General features: G+C 41.5%; 1 protein-coding gene across 1 annotated transcript; it reads right to left on the reverse strand.

Moving 5' to 3' along the window:
* Positions 1-11,961: 11,961 nt before the first annotated feature.
* Positions 11,962-26,090, reverse strand: LOC144689096 (uncharacterized). Its single transcript, XM_078556244.1, has 6 exons — positions 26,038-26,090; positions 24,204-24,308; positions 21,485-21,550; positions 20,782-20,809; positions 18,566-18,675; positions 11,962-12,096 (listed from the first exon to the last, which is right to left on the reverse strand). The coding sequence occupies exons 1-6, from the start codon at positions 26,077-26,079 to the stop codon at positions 11,962-11,964; spliced, it is 486 nt and encodes a 161-aa protein (XP_078412370.1). The 5' UTR covers positions 26,080-26,090.
* Positions 26,091-26,330: the final 240 nt, after the last annotated feature.

The following is a 26,330-nucleotide window of genomic DNA, read 5'->3' on the forward strand; positions in this document are numbered from 1 at the left end:
CAACACCTAATGACTATGGAGTTTCCAGACTGCCTGTCTGTTTCATGTTTCATGCTGAACAAAAGAGAATATCAAAATTCAATGGCCACTATCAACTTACCATTGTGTCACGATGGTTCCCCCATCCAAACTAGACTGGATGGGCCTCAGAAGCGTTAATGTAATGGTCATGTGATCAAAACTAGTTTCAGGGACTGCACCATTACCACCCCAGGGTCCAGCAGATCCATCAGAACCATCAGTCATCAGCCAGTCTGAGAACCACACTTTGAAACCAACTGCAAGTAATCAAGGAGCCAAATTGCTTAACCTGTTCCAGTTTCAAAGTTCACCTGAGAACCAACTTCCTAGGTATTTGACTACAAGAAATGGCATAATCTGTAGTGAACCCTTCACTTTACAAGACCCTCTCTTCAACTTTAAATCATCAAATCCATTCAAGAAACCATAGGCCTGCCATGTGGGAAAGCGAAAATCATAAGTCAGAGACTGAATTAACAGTGCATTTTTATAGATAATCCTTATCTGTATCCAATCTTTGTGTGCGTGTATCTGAGTGTGTGACATTACGTTAACTTGGATGTGTGTGAGAATAAATAAACTTATTTGTTTTAAAACTCACAAAACCTTGCTGCTGAATTATTTAATGGAATACACACTCCAAGTATAAGAAAAGACACACCTCTTTCCATATAAAACACACTCAGTATGGGCAATAAGAGAGGACTTACATTCTGTCCATGACACAGCAAATAGACTGTGACTTGAACTTTGACTGCCTAACAAATTTATTAAATAATAAAAGAGCAATTGAGTATAAGCAGCAAACAACTATAAATATATTGACAATAGATTGTAAACTTTGAAGTGTAGTACAAAATAATAAATGGCTCACTACTGTGCAAACTATGAAATGTAAGTTTGCCAGTTCTCCAGTATTATCCAGGAGTCTGCAGGAATTGAATCTCCTGGACGTTGCAGTGAGCAACCCAGAAAAAGAAAGAATAGGGACATTGAAAAGAATCATGCATTTTAAATTTTCTTTGAACACTTGTGTTTATTAGTCCCACAAAAATGGGAGAAAAGGCTATTTAACTAGATGGGGAGGTTGAAGGCAGGATATCATATGGCAACACTTCCAGGAACACATTTGACCAGAGTTAGCAACACTAGATACAAGTCATATACTTGCTCTTTCCTTGCCATCCACAGAAGTTATGCAAGCTGAAAATCTCTCTTTGAGGAAACAGACTCAGTGATTTAAAGAGGACCTGCAGAAATTATTTTACAAATATTGCTTAGCTGTTTTCACTGGCAGCTGGGTCGGTAACCAGATATCACAGATTGCAGCTAATAGGCAAAAGAGCCAGAGAGGAGATGGAGAGTTTTTTCTTACACAGCTAATTGTTATGATCTGGGTTGCTGTTGGCAGTGGAGAATATTCCATTACATTCCTGACTTGTGCCTTGTAGATGGTAGACAGGCTTTGGGGAGTCAGGAGGTGAGTTATTCACTGCAGGATTCCTAGCCTCTGACCTGCCCTTGTTGCCACAGTATTTATATGGCTGGTCCAGTTCAGTTTCTGGTCAATGCTAACCCCCAGGATGTTGATAGTGGGGGATTCAGTGATGGTAATGCCATTGAATGTCTGAAAGTTACTGTTGAATCCGCTTCCACCGCCCTTTCAAAGGGGAATTGGATAAATGCTTGAAACTGAAAAGGATCACAGGGCTATGGGGATAGAAGAACAGAGAAGTGGAACTAATTGGATGGCTCTTCCAAAGAGCCAACACAGGCATGATGGGACAAATGGCATCCTTCTATATCAAATGATTGTAATATTCAATGATTTCTTCACTTCAAAAAGCATTATGGATTGTGATTTCAGCATCTTATTCACATTCCACCTCCTAACAACCTTGTGTAATAAGTGCCTGCTGCCCTGGTCCTTCTAGGTAGTAGATAATTGGAAGGTGCTGTGGAAGGAGGCTTGGCAAGTTGCTGCAATTGCTGCCACAGTGCACTGGTGGTGGAAGAAGTGAGTATTTAAGGTGGTGGATGGAGTACGAATCAAGTTAGCTACTTTGTTCTTGGCACTGTTGAGTTTCTTGAGTGTTGTTGGAGCTGCACTCTTCCAGGCAAGTGGAAAGTATTTCATCACACTCTGACTTGTGCCTTGTAGATGGTGGACAGGCTTTGGGGAGTCAGGAGGTGAGTTATTCACTGCAGGATTCCTAGCCTCTGACCTGCCCTTGTTGCCACAGTATTTATATGGCTAGCCTAGTTTAGTTTCTGGTCAATGGTAAACTCCAGGATGTTGATTTTGGGGGGTTTTGGTGATAGTAATGCCATTGAATGTCAAAGGGAGATGGTTAGATTCTCTTTTGTTGGAGATGGTCATTGCCTGGCACTTGTGTGGCACAAACGTTACTTGTCACTTATTAGCCCAAGCCTGGATGTTGTCCAGGACTTGCTGCCTAAGGGGACAGATTGCTTCAGTATCTGTGGAGTTGCAAAACATACTAAACGTTGTGCAATCATCAGTGAACATCCCCACTTCTGCCCTTATGATGGAAGGAAGGTCATTGGTGAAGCAGCTGAAGATGGTTGGGCATACCCTGAGGAACTCCTGCAGTGTACTGGGGTTGAGATGATTGACCTCCAACAACCACAACCATCTTCCTTTGCTCCAGGTCTGTCCCCAATCAGCAGAGAATTTGCCCCTGACTCGTATTGCCTTCAATGTTGCCAGGGCACCTTGATGCCACACAAAGTTAAATTCACAGTCAGTCATTCTCACCTCACCTCTGGAGTTCAGCTCTTTTGTCCATATTTGGACCAAGACTATAACGAGGTCAGGGGCCGAGTGGCTCCAGCAGAACATCAGTGAGCAGGTTATTGCTGTGGAACTGCCGTCGATAACACTGTCGACAATCGCTGATGGGGCGGTAATTGGCCAGGTTGGATTTGTCCAGTACTTACCTAGACAATTTTCCATATTGATGGGTAGATGCCAGCATTGTAGTTATACTGGAACAGCTTGGCTAGGGGACCAGTTAGTTCTGGAGCACAAGTCTTCAGTACTGCTGGCGGAATGTTGTCAGGGTCCATAACCTTTGCAGTATTCAGTACCTTCAGCCATTTCTTGATATACAAGAACAGCTTAGAAACAGAGTCTAAACAACTGGGAGTTTAACAAAAGTTAAAAATATTAACAATTAAGAACAAGTGAGAAGCTGGTGAGTCTTATTGTTTATTCTTAAGGTATATTGCCACTAGTAAGATGTATTAAATATTAATAGGATTTATCAGTATTAGTAAGCTTTATTAATAGCAGTAAGATTCAATTGTATTGGTAAAGCTTTATTAATGTTGGTAAGGTTTACTACCAGCAGTAACAATGTTATTATTTAATAAATAGAGGAATGACAGCGCTGCTCCAACTTCTAGAGTGCACATCCTGTGCTATGTGTGAACTCCAGGATGCTTCCTGTGTCCTGAAAAAACATTTGTGCAGGAAGAGTTGTCAGTTGCAGCAGTTGAGCTCTGGGTTTCAGAACTGGAGCAGCAGCTGACATCACTGTGGGGCACCTATGAGGTTGAGGGCTTCATGGATAGCACGTTTATAGATGTGGTCACCTCAGAGCTTAAGTGTGTATGAGAGGGAGAGGAAATGGGTGACCACCAGACAATCAAAAAGGAACAGGTAGGTATTGCAGGAGTCCCCTGAGTGCATTCCACTCTCCAACAAGTATTCAGTTCTGAATGCTCTTGAAAGTGATGGTTCATCTAGGGGGTGCAGCCAGAGTCAAGCCCATTGCACCACGAGTGGCTCTCCTGCAAGGAAAAGCAACCTTGATTGGTGATTCCGATAGTCAGGGGAACGGATAGGCATTTCTGTGGCTGCAGACGTGAAACCAGGATGGTGTGTTGCCTCTCTGGTGCTAGGGTCCAGGATATTACTGAGCAGCTGTAGAGCACCTTGAGGTGGGGAGGGGGAACAGCCAGCAGTCATGGCCCACATGACATTGGCAGAAAGAGGGATATGGTCTTGCAGACAGAATTTAGGGAGCTAGGTGGGAAATTAGCGAGCAGGTCCTCAAAATTGTTAGGCTCCAGATTACTCCCGGTACTACATGCAAGTATAGAAATAAAGGGGATAAAGCAGGTGAATGCGTGGCTGAAAAGATGGCGCAGGAGAGAGTGCTTTAGATTCTGGGGACATTGGGGTTGGCTGCCAGACAGCTTGCACCTGAACGGATCCTAGACCAATTTCCTTGTGGGATGATTTTTTGGGAGAATTTAAATCAACTTGACAGGGCTGCGGGAATTAGGAAAACACATGTGAGGAATACCAAGGTGCACAGAATACAGGGAGAGATAGAAAGCACTAGAGAAGGGAATAGTAAGTTATTAGTTAGGGTAAGAGGATTTAGGATAAATAAATAAAAGTCTAAATCAGGGTTACTGTGCAAACATATGAATGCACGAAGTGTGGTAAATAAGATTGGCGAGTTGGAGTTCCACTCCGTGTCCAATTAACTGTGTGGAATTTCTTCCATGCCTGTCTCGCCTGACGTTCCAATCCAGTCCAGGTGAGAACCAGGCAGCACAGCTGTCCGAGGCCCAGCATCACAGCCCAGTTCCATCGAAGTGAAGGAAGACCCCACCCTTTTTTTTTTAAAAAAACGGCACCAACTTACCTGGTTTACAGCAGCTAAAGTTCCCATTCAAACTGACAAGAGGTAGAGAGGGGGGAGAAATCGGAGGTCAATGGGGTTTGGACCTCAGGAGTGAGGTAGGGGGGTGGTGTGGGGAGGGTTTGGAACTTGGGGGTGGGTAGGAGTGTGGTCAGACCTCGGGATGGATTTCGGACCAGTTATGGGGAGGTTGGGTTGGGTCAGAGGAGTTGATTTGGGTCTGGTCGGGTTGGGCCTGCAGGAGTTTGGGGGAGGTGGGTTTGGGTCCAGTTGGTTCATTGCGGGCAGTGGGGGGAGCTGTGGTTAATCAGGATGTGGATGGAGTATCCTGCGGGTTCGGTGGTGTTGGGGGGGGGGTGATGAGATGTCCCATTTGGGGGGCGGGGGTTGGAAATCAGTCTGGGTCTTTATAGTAGTTACCCAGAAATTTAGAGTTTTATTCTAACTTTTTTTCTCAAGTAATTATTGATGTAACCCTGTCAGAACTATCCGAAGTTTGTGATTTAAAATCAATTTCAGATGGTTCCCAGCACAGGAAAATTGCCCAGAGAAAGTTTGTGCTTCTGGGCAATTGCCATGCAAACCCTTACCTGGGAACTTCTGAGAGGGATCCTCCAGCACATCTTTGGGGTACCCCCACAATCCGACGCTGGGGAGCTCAGAAGTTGCAGCCCTTGATGTCTGGCAATAATGAAACCTGGTTCAAAGAAGGAATGACTGGATGTTAAATATTCCTGGATATAAGGTGCTCAGTAAAGATAGGAAAAGCAGAAAAGGGGGAGTGGTGGTGGTATTAGGGAGAATATTGCAGTCCTGGAGAAAGAGGTTGCCCCAGAGGAGTCAAGGACAGAATCTATTTGGCTAGAGCTAAGGAACAACAAAGGTTCAATTACATTGCTCGGTGTGGCCTATAGGCCCCAAGAACACACTTGCAAGGAAATTCAGAAAGGTGCAATTTTTTAGAGTAGTTATAATGGGGGACTTTAATCGCCCAAATATGGGCCAGGATTTACCGGCCCTGTCACGGGCAGGACCCGCTGCGGGCGAGGCAGTGCCCCAGCCAGAAGTCCATCGACTTGTGTATTAGTGGAAAGGGCTGGGAGGGGCAAGAGTTTCTAGAGTGTTCAGGAAAATTTTCTTCAGTGCTATGTTTCCAGTCCAATGAGAAAGGAGGCCCTGCTAGGTCTTGATCTTGGAAATGAGGTGAGCCAAGTATATTTAAGTGTCGCTAGGAGAACTTTTGGGAACAGTGATCATTGTATAAGTGTCAAGTCCTTATGACAATAAAATAAATCTAGACTTTATTCTTTGGCCATTTTCTTTTTAAATGGGCTTTCTGCTGACCTAAAATAGATAGCTGCTACAAGACACATGACCACAGGGTTGGCCCTTTGTTCTGGGAGCTACCGCCAGGAGTTACAAGAAAAGAATTTCTCTCAGCCTGTAGAATCTCTCACCTCATTGTACAAACCCCTTGTAAATCAACAAAAGCAGAGGAAGTGCAGACGAATTGCCTCCCCCATCCGGAATGATCACAAAAGAGGGATCAAACCTGGTTATATCAGAAGAGATGCTAATAACTACCTCATCTCTTCAAGGCCGAAGAATAATGGAATTCTGGACAGAAGCACAGAAACTGATGGTTAGGCTGCAATTAACCATTAATTGGCCCTGTCACATGACCCAAGCCTCTGGCCTTTTGGACAGTTCTACTATTAAATCTTTGACCTCACAGACAGTCTGCTGTTTAACATCCAACTGGAAAACCAACAAGCAACAGAATACCAGGCAGAACAAAAGCCTGCTCCTTGAAGTCTGTCTGTGCTGGAAGATTTCCTAACATCCCCTGCAGAACTGACCCAGTCTCTGAGTACCTATTTCATCTTGCACTATCAGCACCAACTGTAAAGCAAATTCTACAATTCCAGCCTTCAGCCAGCTGAACTTTAGCTGCTACATGAAAGAATTCCTCCTTGGACTCTGACTCTGGAAATCACGTGAACTAATATCCATTTCTGTGGTCCTTGTACTGTTACCATCCATAGTTGTAAAATTCTTTTTTTCCTATCGCCCACTTTACTCTGCATCTGTGTGCACGTGCATACAGCCACACTGTTGGTTTTGAATGTGGAATAAACCAACCTTCCGAGTTAATCATAACACAAAATCTTTGCAGATTATTAATAAATTCAATCATACAAACCAAGGGTTTGGGAAAACACGCCACTGCATACTTTAAAAATAATTCAAAAACACCTTCTGCTTATGGACAGGTGGTGAGAGGAAATAAGTACAGTTCTTCCTTTCTCTCCTGTCCAAAACATAAGGTTGATGCTGACTACGGAAGAGGGCAAAGAACAATCAAGGGTGAGGATAATTAATTGGGGGGATGCCAACCTCAATTGGGCAATAGATATTACAGGAAAAACAGTAGCTGATTGGCGAAGAGCAGTGGGAAACCAGGAGAATGGGAAGCTACAAAGACCAACAGAGGACAATTAAAAAAGAAATAAGGAGGGAGAAGATTAAATATGAGGGTAAACTAGCCAGTAATATAAAAGAAGATTGAAAGAGTTTTTTTAGATATATAAAAGGGTAAGAGAGAGGCAAAAGTGGACATTGGGCCGCTGGAAAATGACGCTGGAGAAGTAGTAGTGGGGAACTAAGAAATGGTGGAGGAACTGAATAGGTACTTTGCGTCAGTCTTCACAGTGGAAGACACGAGTGACATCCCCAAAGTTCAAGAGAGTCGGGGGGCAGAGGTGAGTATGGTGGCCATTACCAAGGAGAAGGTGCTAGGAAAACTGAAAGGTCTGAAGGTGGATAAATCACCTGGACCAAATGGATTACACCCCAGAGTTCTGAAGGAGATAACTGAAGAGATAGTGGAGGCATTAGTGATGATCTTTCGGGAATCACTGGAGTCAGGGAGGGTCCTAGAGGACTGGAAAATCGCTAATGTAACCCCCCTGTTTAAGAAGGGAGTGAGGCAAAAGAAGGGAAATTACAGGCCGATTAGCCTGACCTCGGTCGTTGGTAAGATTTTAGAGTCCATTATTAAGGATGAGATTTTAGAATACTTGGAAGTGCATGGTAAAATCGGGCAAAGTCAGCATGGTTTCATCAAGGGGAGGTCATGCCTGACAAATCTGTTAGAATTCTTTGAGGAGGTAACGAGTAGGTTAGACAAAGGAGAGCCAATGGATGTTATCTACTTGGACTTCCAGAAGGCCTTTGACAAGGTGCCGCACAGGAGGCTGCTCAGTAAGATAAGAGCCCATGGTGTTAGAGGCAAGGTACTAGCATGGATAGAAGATTGGCTGCCTGGCAGGAGGCAGAGAGTGGGGATAAGGAGGTCCTTCTCAGGATGGCAGCCGGTGACTAGTAGAGTTCCGCAGGGGTCAGTGTTGGGACCACAACTTTTCACTTTATACATTAATGATCTAGATGAAGGAACTGAGGGCATCCTGGCTAAGTTTGCAGATGATACAAAGATAGGTGGAGGGACAGATAGCATTGAGGAGGCATCAAGGCTGCAGAAGGATTTGGACAGGTTAGGAGAATGGGCAAAGAAGTGGCAGATGGAATACAATGTGGGGAAGTGTGAGGTCATGTACTTTGGTAGGAAGAATAGAGGCATAGACTATTTTCTAAATGGGGGGAGAATTCAGAAATCTGGAGTGCAAAGGGACTTGGGAATCCTAGTCCAGGATTCTCTTAAGGTTAGCTTGCAGGTTGAGTCGGTAGTTAGGAAGGCAAATGCAATGTTGGCATTTATTTCGAGAGGACTAGAATATAAAAGCAGGGATGTGCTGCTGAGGCTTTATAAGGCTCTGGTCAGACCACATTTAGAATATTGAGAGCAATTTTGGGCCCCGTATCTCAGGAAGGATGTGCTGGCCCTGGTGATGGTGATGGTCCAGAGGAGGTTCACGAGAACGATCCCTGGAATGAAAATATGAGGAATGTTTGAGGACTCTGGGTCTATACTCGATGGAGTTTAGAAGGATGAGGGGGGATCTGATTGAAACTTACAGAATACTGAAAGGCCTGGATAGAGTGGACATGGGGAAGATGTTTCCATTAGTAGGAGAGACTAGGACCCGAGGGCACAGCCTCAGAATAAAGGGAAGACCTTTTAGAACAGAGATGGGGAGAAACTTCTTTAGCCAGAGAGTGGTGAATCTATGGAACTCATTGCCACAGAAGGCTGTGGAGGCCAGGTCATTGAGTGTATTTAAGACCGAGATAGATAAGTTCTTGATTGGTAAGGGGATCAAAGGTTACGGGGAGAAGGCGGGAGAATGGGGTTGAGAAACTTATCAGCCATGATTGAATGGCAGAGCAGACTCGATGGGCCGAATGGCCGAATTTCTGCTCCTATGTCTTATGGTCTTATGGTCCTACCTTCAAAGAAGAGATAGTTCAGTAACAGTCAACGCATAGAACCTTGAAAGGGAAAGGTAGGGCAAACAATTCAGAGGTACCTGAATGACAAAAGTGATAAAAAAAATTAAGATAAAGAACAAGTGTACTTATGACAAATGTCAGACAGAGAGAACCAGGCCGAATACAAATAGTTCAGAGGGAGGTGTAAAAGCTAATAAGAGAAGTAAAGAGAGAGTATGAAAAGAGACTGGCAACCAACATAAATAGAAATCCTGAAGTCTTCTCTAGGCATAAATAGTAAAAGGGTGATAAGAGGAGGAGTAGAGCAGGCTCAGGACCAAAAAGGGAACTTATGCATGGAGGCAAGGGGCATAGCTGAAGTATTAAATGAATACTTTGCATCTGTCTTTACCCAGCTATGGTGAAAGGGGAGGTAATTCAGACACTAGCAAGGTTCAAAATTGATACAGAGGTGGTATTGGATAAGCTTTCTGTACTTAAAAGTTGATAAGGCACAAGGACTGGATGAGATACATCCAAGGGTACTGAGGGAAGTGAGCTTGGAAATTGCAGAGGCATTGGCCATAATTTTTCAGTCTTCCTTACTCAAATGGTGCCAGAGGACTGGAGAATTGCAAACGTTACACCTTTGTTTTAAAAAAAGTTTAAATATAAGCCCAGCAATTACAAGCCAGTCAGTTTAACTTCAATAATGGCGAAACTTCTAGAAACAATAATTTGGGATAAAGTTAATAGTCACATGGACAAATGCCAGTCAATTAAGGAAAGGCAGCACGGATTTCATAAGGGAAAATAATGGTTAGCTAACTTGGAGTTTTTTTTGAAGAGGTAACAGGATAATGCTGTTTATGTGGTGTACATGGGCTTTCATAAGGCATTTGATACAGTATCACACAACAGGCTTGAGTGTTAATGGAATAAAAGGGACAGTAGCAACATGGATACAAAGTTGGCTGAGTAACAGGAAACAGTAAAGGTTAATGAATGTTTATTGTGCTGGAGGAAGGTTTGTAGTGGAGTACCCCAGGGGTCAGTGTTGTTAATGGCCTAGGCCTTGGTGTACAGGGCACAATTTCAAAATTTGCAGATTATACAAAACTTGAAAGCATAGTGAACGGTGAGGAGAATAGTGTAGAACTTCAAAGAACATAGGCGGGTTGGTAGAATGGGTGGTAAGATGGCAGGTAAATTTCAATGCATAGAAATGTGAACTGATTCATTTTGGTAGGAAGAACATGGAGAGACAATAAAAACTAAAGGATACAAATCCAAAGGGGGTGGAGGATCTGAGGGACCTGGGTATATAAGTTATTGAAGGTGGCAGGACAGGTAGAGAGAGTAGTTAATAAACCTTCAAAGGTTTAAGATCTGGAACATATTACGAGAAAGGGTAGTGGAAGCAGATTCCACAGAAGTTTCAGAAGGCAATTGGACATGTACTTGGGAGAACTAATTTTTAGTATTATGGGGAATAAAAACAAGGATGCAAGATTAAATTATACAGCTCTTTCAAGGAGCAGCACGGGAACCATAGACCAAGTAGCCTCTATGATGCATATCAATTACTCAGCCTCTGTACAAAAAAAGTTAAATATTTTATTCTGTACATTAACATGTTTCCTTCCACATTAAACATACAGGAGTACAAGCAATACAGATTGATCAATAAATAGAATAAAACATCCTCCTGTTGTGAAACAGTACTGGGGTCCCTTCAAACAATGGGCAATTCTTCATGACAGCGTATTGCACAGGTAGTGAACTTCTAGGGAAACAACACAGTGTCCTTGCACACAAGTGAACAAATACCCATTACTAGGATTGTAACCAAAGTGTACAGCAAATATGAAAATTGTGCACAATAAATAAAGTGTTTTACATTTATACAATAAAATTTAAGTGCTAAGATTGATAAAGGGACCTGAGCAATTCATATGTAAATCACACTAATTCATATTAGACATTAAAAAGATTTTGAAAGAGAGCTACCTCCAATTATGTCAATCCATGCCTATAAATAAACGGACATACAAACAAGCTAGATACAGAAATGACATGGTCCAGGTAGAAGAGCAAGGTTTTAGAAGGTACTGAGAGTCACACTTCTCCAAACCCAAGGTCAAGTCCCCTCCTGCCTCCCACAAAAACAGAAATCAGGAGAATATTGAACTCTGAAAGACCAAGATATTGGATCAGAGCTGACCAATAAACATGGGTTCTGAAGATGCTCAAAAACTTTGACTGGTTTACAGTCAAGCCCATTCATATCCAGAATTTTCCAAGTGCTGATCCAGAATACGGCATCAATTATTTAAAAATTGAATAAACCAAATACATATTCACACATCCCCTCTTTCCTGATTGAAAAAAGTTGCATCTCTGTAGGAAAGTGACCAAGGAGACATATAAAAACCCAAATTCAATTCAAAATTGAAACAATGGAACTGATTCACCATTTCTTTCAGCTTTAGTTCATACAGATTAGGAGGTGTCTTTCCCTTGGGACATCCTCTCTAGTGAATCATTTCATATCAGAATTAGATCTTAATGCATGGAGGTAGGAATGGAACTGTAAACATCTTCCTATTCAAAATTGTTCTTTAGTTTATATTTCTTAAACCAACTTCAGCATCATCCAGGGACTGAAAAGGACTAGTATTTTCTGAAGTAAAGTCCCATATCCTTCCATAGTGGAACACAAGTGCCCAAATAAAAATAGAAACCCTTCCTGTGAAAGTGCTTCACAATACCAAGGGTTCAATTATAAAATGTTAATTTTGTGTCAAGAAGGCATTTATTTTGTATTCCTATTAGTTTTGAAGGGACTACTGGCTTGCTAAAGTCATGAATTCTATGACAAATTCCTCTCATTGATCAGAGCATAGTCCCAGTCAGTCTTCATTATTGGAGACACATCAGCTGCACAATGCAAAGTTTCCAGCATCAATAGCACTGTGGGAGAATGCAACCATGGGTTATTACATATCTGCAATAACAATACACACAAAAACAGAATACAAGCCTTGCTAGATACAAGTGGATAGTATCTGGTATCTGTGGGGCAGTAAAGTTGGCAGTCATCCATTCATTAAAGATCTGGATCCAATTCAAACAAGTCTCCTAATGGATGCAGACTCAGAATAATAAAGATGATGTTGTCCACTATAACAATTTACCAAGCTAAGGATAAGCAAAAGCATGGGGGAGAATTTTCAACATTGACTGTGATGTGAAAGTTGAGCTATTTCGGTTGGGTAGAATGGAATACAGACTGTTCCTACCAATGAAGGAGTTATCAGTGCGAAAATGGGCTCCCAAAAAGAGATCAAAAAGATTCCATTCACTTTTATTGGCTGTTATTCAATAACATTCCCTGGATGATTTTCACTTCAAGATTCAGTCAACTAGAGATCAGTGCTATCCAATATTGGTCACAATGGTCTCAAGACTAAAAAACACTGGTGCAGGTTTTAAGGACCAAAATTATCTGCGAGTGTTCTACTGTATAATTCTATTAACCCACGGGTCATCAAAGACAAACACTCAGCTTTTTATCATTGTACCTCAATTAACCTCAGGAGTTAACAGTTTTCATAGGGCAGCGCACTTAGAAGTGTCTTTACACAGAGGAAGAACAGCTACAATATTGGACCCAGCAACACCACGTGAGCAGTGTGTAAAGAACAGATCTTTTTATTTCTGTTGGACTGTGGATTAAAATTACAATGAAGGACATGTCTACTGGAACAGTGTGAGGGATATATACAATGTTGCTGTCCTGGAACAGGGTGTGCCATGAAAGACAGGATGGTGCCAAGGAGGAGTCTGGTCTAATGGGGAACTGTCTGACAACAACGTTTTAATTTGCTCCTGACCAGGAGACCAGGATTTGATTGAGAGCAGTGCAGCAGAATAGCTCATAGCCTGAAAGGAAAAACACCTAAAGCCTCTCTCTCCTGTGTGACCAGCTAACTGGCTTTTTCTCCTCATATCTCTATAACATGCTCTCCTTCTGAAAACCCCTGTCAAGAGGCAAAAGGGGAAAATCACTGTTGGAGACATTGAAAGGCAAGTGCTCAACCAGTGAATTAAAGACTGAAAGTGCTGGAAGACCACCTTGTGTCATCAACAAAGAACTAAAAGGAATTTGGAAGACATTGCTCAAAATCAACCCATCAAATCCTGTACTCCAGAATTGGTGCTATTGAACTGTTTTATCCCACCCTTAAAATCCATGTTGTGTCTTGTATGTGTGTGTATAAGGATTTAAGAAGGGTTTGGGTTAGAGAGTTAGAAATTAACATTCATGTTTCTTTCTTTTGCCACTGGTTAAAATTTGTTCAATAAACAGTTATTTACTTCTTAAATTTACAAACCTGGTGCTCGTATTCTGTTAACCTACATTAAACAGTTAGGTGGGTTGATCAAACTTTTTCACATTTATCACGGCTCCAGGAGCAGCAGGACTTGATATTGCAGCGCACTATCCCCAGTGAGTCGTGACAAGTGGTGTTAACAATTTACATCATTTCACAATGCTTGGAGAAAGAATTTGACATGCTACTATCCATTTTAGACACCTATGTTAAAGGCATTACATTAATGCTGGCTGTAGTTATAGTTGTATCTCATTTTAGTCTTAAGTTTGGTATAGTATTCATGGTATCTTGATCATCTATAACTCTATGGTCACATCAATTTCACCTCATTTCTAAATTAATTCTATAGCCCTGATCAGTTTCCAATTGTTTCATGTTCATCAATGCAGACCTGAAGGTTTTGTATGGAATTTTGCTCCATTGTTTATCTGCCAATTGTTTTAACTCCACATTTCCCAAACCTGTCAAGTTATTCATCTTGCTTTTTTTTTAGATTTATCCAGCTCTCAGCTGACCTTCCTAGCCCAATTATTCAGACAGATCCCTTCCCTATAATCATTGCCAAATGTCCTACATGTACTCATTTTTTTCCTGCCTCTCAAGATTCCTTAGTATGAGGGACTAAAATTTCACACTGTATATTTTTATAAAATGTCTATATTTATGCTCGTTGCTATTTCTAGAATTTTAAAACTGAACAAAGACCTTTAAAATGTCTGAACCTATGTCTGTTATCTCTTGAGGAATGACTAATGACCACGTGTGGGCTGCATAGCCCATATTCAAAGAGATGTACAAAGGCCATCTGTATTTAACAACTTAGGCTGGCCAAAAAGAGATGGATCGTATGCTAAGACAAAGGCCCCATAGCCTTCCTTTCAATTCCTGATGGCTGAGACCTTTAACAGTCTTTGGAAGCTAGACAATGGATACACATCCTTTGTCAAAGACCTGATGCCAAGGTGGCAGTTATGTGTCATGGGCCTCTGGCTCGTGGAACAAGTAATATTGCCTTGCTGAACTACATAGTAAACAGCAGACTAAGCTATATAATTAGCAGCTTCAGTCAAGGAACTCTGCCCAGGTGGAACACCTGGCCCCATGTACACTGGAAATTCTGTACCATTGCCTACAAGACCGATTCATCTCTGCATGCCTCTCTCATTGTAAGAAGTCAACGCCACTGGAAAAATGAATTGTACAGCATCGGTTTTCAACCTACTGGCCTTCATGAAGGAATACCTCATCGGACTTTGATTTTGGACGCTGGAACTCATGTGCACCAATGTTTATTTTCTGTGGTCTCTGTACTGTAAACCTTCATTTCTCTATCCGTCTCTTCGCTGCCCGAGTGCAGAGGTGATGTTCCCATCCTCCTTTCACATTTTGGGAATGTGCAAATAAACTAACCTTTGCATTCATCCTATCGAGTTTGCAGTGGGGTTATTAAGAGAAATTGGATCTTACCAAAACAGAGGGATTGGGAAATATGCCGCCACTTATGAAGAGGGAAATAAATCAGAACACCTTTGTTTACAGACAGGTGGCAAAAGAAGAAATTAGTGCTGTTTAAATTAACCCCTCTCCTGTCCATAACAATAGATTTGAATGAGTCCTGCAATGCCCATTTGTTAATTTAACTTCCATCCAGCTTCATTCCATATACATATTCAACAAACTTGATTTTCTGTTCTCAACTATTCAGACTTTTTCATTCACTTCCCACAAACATTGGTCACTATCCTTTATACTTCTCTCTCAATCATTCTGATCCAAAATTCATTTTATCTTTAATACTTGCCTCACATTCTGTTGGTACCAGTTTTCTCCATTAGCTCAACAACTGTTAACACACAGGCGTTGTCCAACCAAGCTTTCTGGTGCTTGGCTCTCAACCTCAGCTTTCCATCTAAACATAAGTAAACCGTTAGCCTACTTATCAATTAAAGACCAATTGTTAAAAAAAAAATTAATCTTCAAGATTTACACACACATTGTAAGTCCTCTGATAAAGCTTAAAGTATATGGAAGTGTGTGAATGGAATGTTGAACTGCAGGTCAGGTGGAACTTAGGCCAGGGAAGAAACGCAAAAATAGAAAAAAATAATGAACATTTTTTTTAAAAAATTATTTCATAGGATGTGGGCATCGCTGGTATGGCAGCATTTGTTGCCCATCCCTAATCGTCCTTGAACAGAGTGATGCTTTGGGCAATTTCAGAGGGCAGTTAAGAGTCAGCCACATTTCTGTGCCTGGAGTCACATGTAGGTCAGACCAGGTAAAGATGGCAGATTTTCTTCCCTAAAAAGGGCATTAGTGAACCAGATGGGTTATGATGACAATCAATAATGGTTATCATGGTCACCATCACTGAGTGTAGCTTTTAATTCCAAATTTATTTATTGAATTTAAATTCGACCAGCTGTCATGGTGGGTTTTGAACCTGTGCCCCCAGAGCAATAGCCTGGGCCTCTGGGTTACTAGTCCAGTGACATTACCACAATGCCACCATCTCCCCTTTTCCAGGATTAGCAACTGATCTGTGTATTACAATAAGTTTTCTTTTGTATTTGTACTCTGTCTAGTTTGTGGTGCCTTTATAATTCAATTATAATTTTCAGACTATTCTAGCCAAACCTTCAGGGATCAGTATCTCACTCTGGACCACAAGCAACGCCGCAAGTTATGATTTCATAGATCTTCTAGGTTCAACCATATTAGTGGTACTTTTTCCAAATCAGAAGTCAACATAGCATTAATTGACTGCTCAGAAGGGAATTATAACAGTTAGTGTGGCAGACCTGGTCTCATTCATCAAGTGCCTACAGAGCAAGGATGACCATTCTTGGTGCAGAATAAGGATCAACCTGCTTTCCATCAATGGAGGAAACTGCCAAGCAAGTGTTCCCAATGGTTACACAGTAGCATTTAGGTCATGACCATGTAAACCACCAATGCATGCTACATAAACAGCCCCCGCCATCTTGAGACAGTCTATATTTGGTAGTGAAAGAAATAAATGCAAAGTTTGTTTATTCCAATGGAGTTAGGGACACCAAGATGGATGACTAACTACAACTAGAATAGAGAGTACACTAAAAATGGCTGGCCATAACTTCATCCTGTACATACATTCACAAATTTACCAGTGGTTCCAAAATATTTTCCCAGTTAATGATCGTGTTAAGGTCTTCCTTAAATGGCTAATGTACTGAGTTTTTAAAAAATTCTCTTAAAAGGAGTTACACCAAAGCATTAGGATCCTTCTTGGCAGGCTTACACAAGTAGCCAAGGCTAAACCATTGACACATGTGGCAGCCAGATTACATTTTAAAATCAAGGGTAGTTGGCAGCTTTATATGCACAAATTCCATGGGCAGAATTTTCTCTTTGGTGTGCGGGGGCGGGCCCTGCACACCAACATGTGAAATGACACGCGTCCTGACATCACAGCGCGTCATTCCGATCTTTCGTTCGGCGGGCATGCACGCCAAACTGTCAAAGGCCTGTTAAGGCTATTAGTGAACCAATTTAGCCAATTGACAGGGCTGCACATACAACCTTAAGGTTGGTGGGCAGGCGAAGAGCCCAAGCGGCCTTCGCATTTTGCATGAAACCGCATCCATGGGCGGGATGAGGTTTCGTGAATGTTTTATTAAATGAATAAAAATGTATTTGACAATAGATAAACATGCCCCAGCTCATGTGAAACTATCACATGAGGGGACATGTCGGAATAATTTTTTTTTTCAAACTTTAATTTTGATCTTAATCTCTGAGGCAGCTCCATGCTTCAGCGATTTCTGCACTCTTTCACGCATTTGCACACATAAAATGGCGGCACGCAGCCAATCACGGGCAGCGATCAGCTCCACACCTGCCCCCGACCGGCCCGCCAGGGAGAAAATTCTCCCCCATAACTTTTCAAGCACTGAGGGAGATGATCAAGGTTATTTGGGACCCAAGAGTCCTGTTATCTTCTCATTGTTCAATTATATTATCACCAAACTATCAACTGAAAATAGTGGAGATTTATGGAAATCTCAACTTCAATTTGATCCCTGCATTTTGTCAGTCAGCTTCCCGTGATGAGCTAATCACAGATGTCATGGGAAGAATTTTTTTTAATCGAAAAGTCTTAAATAGTCAAATCACCTAAATTAATGCACCATTGGTTGTAGTCAAGGTGCCTACAACAGAGCTGCTAACAAGTACCCTGAATCCACAAGTGCTGGTTGAGGCAACTGTGGTGCAAGGTTATATTTATAATATACCTAAACTTTGACAGATGTAAAAGGATGATGACCCCAAAACTCTGTTAGAAATGGTCAATTTGAGCACAAATTATTCTGCCTACTTGCCGAGAAATTTTGCTGATAAAATCTCACTGCACCATATGCAGTCTCATTAATCAGTGCCTGAATCCCAAAAGGGATATGTTGAGTTTCATCCCCTCCTCCCCCACTCCCCCATTCCAAGCAAAATCCAACATATTTCTTTGGCCTACCTTCGAGGCTGGGTAGGTTCTGGAACATATATTAGGTGGATACATGCACAGACAGTGGGAGAACTGGGCAACTGCTAACCTGTGCATAGTGCAAGTTTAGTAGCATCACCATTTGATTACAATCACAATCCAGTAGGTCCATACATTTCACAAACTTTTGGCTGTACAAGGAGACTCTGCCATCCAAAGGAACACAGCCTTTTCTGGTCTTTGAACAAAGCCTTAGTCCTAATTGAGCAAGGTCCATGCAAATTCTCACCAGTATCCTGAGAAAAGCAATTCATGGAACATTCACATGGACCACAATTAAAACACTGAAAAAAGCTGACAAAGCACTAATGCTGGAACACCCTTTGATGACATCCCATTTACGGTAAGTACATAATTAACAGTGCAACCCTTAAAAGGTGAAGATGTTTCCCTCTCTACACTAGAACTCTGATTAACCAAATTAGACTGCTCATTGTGATGCATGAACAGCCCAACCAAGTACATTCATTGATGCTGCAGTTCAATTCATTGCACCCTTGGCTTGAGAGTAATACTCACACTGACTCCCATTGCTGTACCTTTTTCCATCTACATCTGCACCTTTCTGCCTGGACACCAGCCTCTGCTGTGCTTACAACTAATGGTTTGTAGTTAATAGGAAGATGCATACATGGAAGAGGATTTACACCTACAAAACAGAAACGCAAGAGTTGTGGCACATGCTTATTTTCCAAAAAATCATTATACTTTCACTAGCTCTTTGTCAGATGGTCGGCACAGGGCTAACAGCGAAAAAGTAATCGGGCGTTTTGTGATAACTGCAAGAACTACGTAACATCTCACCAGTCCTTCCGGCAGAATACAACCACAAACGGACCCTCAGTCCTCAGAGAAGGAAGCAACCTCCAGGTTAGGGGAATCATTTCTCAACCACTAAATCAGAAGGGATTTGTACTTCACAGGAACAGGTTGGACCATTTAAAGGTTATTTTTTTAAAAACTCAACCAGATTCAAGACCTGAATTTAAAGGTTCCAATGTGTGAAGCACCATTATATTGTTCTTTACACACAAGGTCCAAACAGCCTTGGTTTTAGCCTCTATAGCCACCTTGATGACTGAAGTGATGACTTATGTTAGAAAAATAGGAACTCGTGACAGCTGTTTCTCCACCCACCAAATATTAGGTGCAATGATCCATTCTACAGTACTTTGCCAAAAAATTGTTTTGCTGGAAATGACTTTGTTTTAAAAATGCTTTCAAGTGAAGAAGCAACATTAGCAAGGTCACGTTTGCTGACCCTATATAGAAGAGAACCTTCTCTAAACAGCTGTAGCCCTCGTGATACCATTCCTAACATCTTTGTGGGAGTGACAACATATTATATCCAAGTCAAGACATTTCTGCTCTTGTCCTGGATTTTGGTGTTTAAACCCAAATCACCAGATACCACGCAACAACTCAGTTATCCTGTGGGAATGAGATGCTAATCTTCCCCCTTCCCCCACAATTTGTGAGCATCACCATTTGACTAACAGTGCAGAGTTAGATTAGTAGCAACCTGCTACCAAATCTCACTTCTCCCACTTGTTTACCTAATGGCTTGGGATGGGATTCAGATATGGCAGAAAGGCAGAAAAGGAATTTGAACCTCAACCAGCCTGGGGAGATCACGATTAGAGTCACTACTTAAAGAAATGGAAATGGGATACCTTTCATCTGCTGCTTTGTGCCAAGGCATCTGTCATACAGACAGAAAATGCAATCCCTGGAGAAATTTGCCCTCCCTCAAAGCAGCAGGTACTTCCTCACAGGAAGTATAGAGCTCAACTCTGAAGGGATTAAAGTCCACATCTTAGTATAAAATGGAGCAAAGGGGAAAGCAGGTACAAAATGTTTAGGAAGGGGATAATAAAAAAAAATCTTTGAATAAGTTGGCGATGTTTTTAAAAGAGAAAAATAGAGGCGCAAAGGTGTTTTGCAAGTAGGACCCCAATGGAAGGTTGGGCATCAAGGATTGTTGGAGGTGGAGAAAGGGGAAGGAAATGTCTAGACAGAAGGGGTTGTAGAAAGGTTACAGTGACGTAATGGGGCCTAAATGTAGATCAGCAAGAGAGAGAGGTGTATTTTACAGCATTACTGAATGGTTTTTAAGTTATTACAAGATGGGAGTTATGGGGAGATGAGTACACAGCCAAGTACCAACAATGACCTTCTAGAGTAAAGGGAGTTTGGAGAAGTAACTGGCAAGGCCAGAATGGTCATGGTTATTTTCAAACATAATTGAAGTGGGATTGATAAGTCATTTTGAATGGCATAGAGATGGTACCAGAGGTAAAGTGAAGCATAGTCAATGCAAGGAGGAAAATTTATGGATCAATACATGGGTATCAATGCTGGAAAAGCATCTCTCACCACTAGGCATCCAGTTTGTACAGTCACCATCTAAATGCTTCTGCAACTATGAAACTTCATAAACTGAACCATTCAATTCACTGATCCACCTTAGTATCAGTGAATTATATAGTGTTCCAGATGAAGTCACTTCTGTAGTTAAGTGTTTTCCTTTCTTACAAACGCTTTAAATTTAGGAGAGTTCCTGGGTTTAAAAATCAGCTCTAAGGAGGCTTCAGAGTCTTGTTCTTACTACATCAGTGTGGTGGTGGCACAAAACAAACCTGCACTGAATTATGCTTTGAAAAGTGAGACTAGATGGAAAGGGGTTCTTTGCCTTCAGAATAGATTTCTATAAATCCCAATAACATTAATTGAAGTGAAATATTTGCATTCTTACCTTCATAAAGCACTCTGAACAGATTTATCTGTAAAAATCAAGAAAGTAGCTACTGGATTTACGACACAAGGAAACTGAAGCCTATAGATTAACTCAAGCCTATATCTTAGATCTGGTAGCAGATAATGTTCATTACCCACTGGTAATTTAGCACAGAGCCTCTCATCCAGGAAAGTCAAAACTTCTAGTTAAGAATATCTTTGATCAAACCCATATGTACATTAAGCAGTGAAGCACCCAACAGTGTGGGTGTGATTGTATTATGAGCTTTTAACATCCATCAGTCCCCCTTCTGGTGAGAAACCAGGAAAGAAAGAAGAATAATCTGCATGTTAGAGCTATGCCAGTCAGAGGTGTTATGAGGAAGCACTTATGTACACAAAGGGTAGAGGAAACCTGGGATCTTCTCTTCCCACCCCCACAGTTTTCTCCCACTAACCCCACCTCTCCCCTGGGGGGAAAAAGCCATTAAGACTGAGGGTCAGTTGGAGCTTAAGACTGAGATTGATAGATTTTTTGTTAAATTAGGGTTTTAATAGAACAATTGGATGAATAGGGTTGAGGAGCAGGTCAGCCATGTTCTTTGAAGGGGCTGAATGGCTTCCTCCAGATCAATTTCTGGTGGGATTTCTCGATTTACTAGCTATACACTTGCTAGATACATGCACAGACTCAGAAAAAAAAAAGCTTTCACTAGCCTTACCTTTTTACAGAAGTGACAAGTGAGAGCCCAGGTGAAGAAAAACTCCCTTTGGCAAAAGAAACAGAACTGAAAAGCAGACATTTTCATTGTGTTAGTTTCCTGTAAGCATAGAAATATTGTTCAAAAGAGGCTGTAATTAATCTTAGGCCCCAACCATGTATACCCAACAACCTACACTTCATCTGAAAGTTGCCTAGGGACCAATGCTGGTCAAACATGGAGACCAGGGTGAACAGAAAGAAAAGTGAACACTTGAATTGTTGGCCAACACAAAACAAAACTGCATTGTCCCAACCTCCTGAGGCTCGTCAACATGCATGAAATGCACTTGTTACCCCTCGATTTGATTAAACACCAGTAACTCTCAAACTATCCCACTTCCTGAACAGCATAGTTCCCAGAATATGCAGCCTATGAAACTGTGCAGTCAAGTCAAAAATATTGAATGCACCTAAGGAAATTGAATAACACAGTAAAATAAATGTGGGTGGTCATTGGAGTGCAGCTCCAGGATCATAGACTAAAAGGAACAGTTCATTTGTCTTCATTCTCCCACAGCTACACAGGCTTCATCCCTCCCCTCCTGAAGACAGGAAGCCTTGCTGGGCTAAGGTTCCGTGGATTAGAACTAGATCCATAGCACTTCATACAAAGGCTAGAAGCTCTGTCCAACTTTGGGTCTACACAATGGAGCACAATCTCATTCTCACTCAATACGCAGCAGTGAAAACCTTGACTGAAATTCCCCTCTTGAAACAGCTGCAAATTCCACAAAGTACCCAAGAAGCAGGAACAACACTGAAGGGCTGCTTCAACCCCACAATGCGTGCAGTTGACTCAAGAATGGCTTATTTCATTCCTGGCTACACGGTTGGAAACACTCCCTCAGGGGCCCAACTCATTTTAACCAGGCACAAAGTAAAAATTCTGGTTTACTTTTGTTGCCTAGTAATTTAATTTCCAATGGGACAGACAAATTCTCCTCTTACAATTCATTTTGGAAGGGGGGGACGAAAGAAAATAAACAAGGAGGAGGAGAAAAAATATTAACAAAGTTTATTTTTATCCATGTTTCCAATAATGTATTGAGATATGCAAGCTTTACAAATATATAGTCAAATTGGAGCTTCATTTCAGCGTGGTCATGTACTCAGCCTTCACCCATCCCCAAACTACTTGTTACTCTAGCAGCTTTCGTGGAGTCTGCATTAAAGATTTTTACATTCTCAAAGCCATTCAAAACAAGCAGCTTCAATGATAAATAATAAAAGCAAAATATTGCAGATGCTGGAAATCTGAAATAAAGTATTGTAAATACTCAGCAAGTCTGGCAGCATCTGTGGAGAGAGAAACAGAGTTAACATTTCAAATCTAATATGACTTGTCTTCGGAACTAAAGAGAGGTAGAAATACGATGGATTTTATGTTGTTTGGCTGGTGGGGGCAGTGGGGGGGGGGTGACGGGAGGTACAACAGAAGAGAAGGTCAGGGATAGGTTAGAGGGCAGGAAAGATTAAATAACAAAGATGTTATGGAACAAAGAGCAAAAGAAGTGGTAATGGTTGTAGTAAAGAAACTATGCATGGGTCCAGATTAAGTGTTAATGGCTGAATAAAGGACAGCTCTATCTGAAAGCAAAAACATGAAAACACGATACAGGCTGGCTCCGGGCAAAAAAGAAAGAAAATCAAAACAGAGGTCAGAGGTCATTGAACTCAGTGTTGAGTCCAGAAGGCTGTAAAGTGCTGAATCGGAAGATGGGGTACTTGTTGCTCCAGCTTACATTGGGCTTCAATGGAAGATTGCAGGAATCCGAGAAATTTGAGCGTGAGAACAAGATGGTGAATTAAAATGGCAAGCAAGATCAGGGTCATGCTTGCAGACTGAGTGAAGGTGTTCCACAAAGCGGTTGTCCATTTTGATCCCAGTTTGATCTCTCCAATGTAGAGGAGACCACATTGTGAGCAGTGAATACAGTATACTAAATTGAAAGTAGGAAAGTAAATCAATGTTTCATCTGAAAGGAGTGTTTGGGGCTTTAGTAAGGAGAGAGGAGGTAAAAAGGGCAGGTGTTACACCTCTTACGATCACTTAGGAAGGGGCTGTGGAAAGGGGACAAGGTGTTGGGGATGATAGAGTGGACCAAGGTGTCGGGGTGGAAAGCGGTCCCTTTGGAATTCTTGACAGGGGAGGCAAAGATTGGTTCAGTGGTGGCGGAAATGGAAGAGGACAATGCTTTGAATGGGGAAGCTGATGGGGTGGAACGTGAGGACAATGGGAATCTGATCGTGGTTCTGGAGAGGGAGGGAGGGGCAGGGGTGAGAGCAGAAGAGTGGGAAACAGACTCAGTTGAGGGCCCTGTCACCAACAGTGGGGTGGAATCCTTGTTTGAGGAAAAAGGAAGATGTGTCAGAAGTGCCATTGTGGAAGGTAGCATCTTCAAAAACAGATATGGCAAAGACAAAGAAACTGGGAGAATGGAATGGAATCCTTACGGGAAGCAGGGCATGAGGAACTTGAGATAAATCAATACCATCATGGATACTCTAGAAATGGTCAAAGTTCTGAGCACCCAACCCCCTTTCTAACAGTAGGAACTGTAGAAGCCCAATAATTAACTGTATGGGACAACAGAAACTCTATTAGAGGACTTTTCCAGATATTTGAGAACAGGAAGGAATGCTTCACCATCACCAGGAATGTTTATACCAGGACTAACCTTGTCTTTCACCATTCTGCGATTTCCCACTTCTCTTTGTGCCATGTTCTGACAACTGCACACAAGTTCTTTGACGAAGAGCGATGAAGAATGGTGAAATTCCTCCTGAACAGAAAGAGAAGAGCCCACTACTCAACTCAGGAACAAGTCAGCAAGCATTCCAGACATTGACCGTTAAGCATTGGAAGATGCCTCATTTAGAATGGTGCAAAGGACTAAAAAGTCAGTGCTGATGGTTCATGGTTTTACGATAGGAACACTATCTCAGTACCACATCAAAGTATTAGTCTATTTTTTAATCAAAGTATTTGAATCTCAGTTCTGGAGCTCTGGAGAGTTGAAATTTGAAGGAGTGACAGGTTGCAAGTTACTACAAACGTGAGGATGATCAATTATCTTTTCAGACTTTCAATTCCACCACCTCCTTCCAGCATGCGGGAAGGTCAGCATGTAAACTTTCTGCGGCTTAGAGATGGAGCTGCTCTTGGAACTACACCCCACAAACATCAATATGTCAACTACTTGATCGGAGATAAATTCACAATAAGTTTGTTCCTTCTACGTCCAATTTAGCTTTTCTTATGAAGGAAAAGATCACAGCTTAATTTCAGCACAAGCTAAACTTACCCCTATGGCCCTTCACTGGGAATCACAAGTATGTGGTTTGCATGGAACAGAGAGACACTGGTCAGCAGGAGTAACATTTCATGCAGATGGGGCAAGGCAGGTCCATTTACAACAAGACTGGTTCTCAAGTTTTGAATTTGATATTCAGTGACAGGTTAGGTACACTAACGTGGTATGTACCATCAACTGAACACCAAACTGGACTTGTTCAATGCAATTTATTCCACCCAACATACTTTCTTCACTGTTTTAAAATAATCACAGAACTAGGTAAAATAATTGAGCCTCATACAAGAACAAAGATTAGAGTTTTCACCATAATGCAAAGTGCATCAGTGTTTAAGAGGCAGATAAAAATGGAAAACTGTTAAGAAAAGATATAGACAAGTATAATTGGGTTTGTTGAAAGCTAGACTGAAATTTCTCAAATGCAATAGAGTAGGGTTGAATAACATCAATTATAAATCTAGATTAATTAGACCAGCTTGATGCTAAGGATTCAGAAAATGACGATGGAGATTCTAATGAGTGATCAAACTCTACAATGCAAATTTTACTGGAATGTTTTGGGGGTGCCTGATAGGTTCTTCATATTCCATGTTTAGTTCCTTAACTAGGGAAGAAATAATAGATTCAAGCACAAGATTCTAGTCTGGAAAGCTGAGGAAAGGTAGATCTCTCCTTATTCTCCCTCTTCCCCTCCACTCCCCAAAGTAGACATTTATCTTGTGATCTGGACTATAGTTGGTAGAATTTTAATAATTGCAACTTATGCTGTACTTTCAACTCCAGACTGATTGAATGAGTAAATATGTTTCAACATCAGTTGATTGAAAGAATTACAAGAGAAGGTAACAGCACAAAAACAAACATTCAACTCATCAAATTTGTACCAGTGTCCCCACCCCCAGCCCACCACAAGTACCCAGCTTAAATCCCACTCTTCTGATCATTACACATACCCTTTAATATTCTTCTTTCGACTGAATTGCTAGTCCAGTGACAATACCACCGTGCCACTGCCCACAACCCCCACCCACTCTATTACTACAGGGAGCTCTCTGCTTTCTTTCAACCAAATTGACATAAAACCTTGTACAATGTTGTCAGAGCCATAGAGAGATACAAAACCCAGAGAGAAATTCAATAACCCAATAAATCAGTTTGTTTTGTGAAAAAATATAGACTAATATTGGCTGCAGCTTACAATTTCCACATATTCATAACCCATGCATAAAGGGTTGCTCATTCGTAAAGGAAATTGGAATTTATGTCTGTCGATCGAATGCCACATGGGCTTAGGCATATACATCCAAGATGGAGGCTTTGACGATATCCGTCCTGTAAACATATCTGGAAAATAAGCAAGAGCACCTTTTAAACATCTAAAGTCTTGGGTTTCCATATGCCTTACATCACAACTACATGCAATTTCCTCAAAACTAAATCAGTTCAGAAGCATATTAATGAGAAAAATCTAAATCAACACGCAACTGCAAA

The sequence above is a fragment of the Cetorhinus maximus genome, chromosome 13 (genome assembly GCF_964194155.1).
Source record: "Cetorhinus maximus chromosome 13, sCetMax3.hap1.1, whole genome shotgun sequence".
NCBI lineage: Eukaryota > Metazoa > Chordata > Chondrichthyes > Lamniformes > Cetorhinidae > Cetorhinus > Cetorhinus maximus.

Coding starts and splice junctions, on each gene's coding strand:
- LOC144689096 (XM_078556244.1), bottom strand. CDS start 26,079: ATGAGCAACCCTTTATGCATGGGTTATGAATATGTGGAAATT. Junction 24,309..26,037: donor GTTATGAATATGTGGAAATT/GTAAGCTGCAGC, acceptor CTTTCTGTTCAG/GAGGAATTTCACCATTCTTC. Junction 12,097..18,565: donor GCAGATGTAGATGGAAAAAG/GTACAGCAATGG, acceptor TTGTTATTGCAG/ATATGTAATAACCCATGGTT.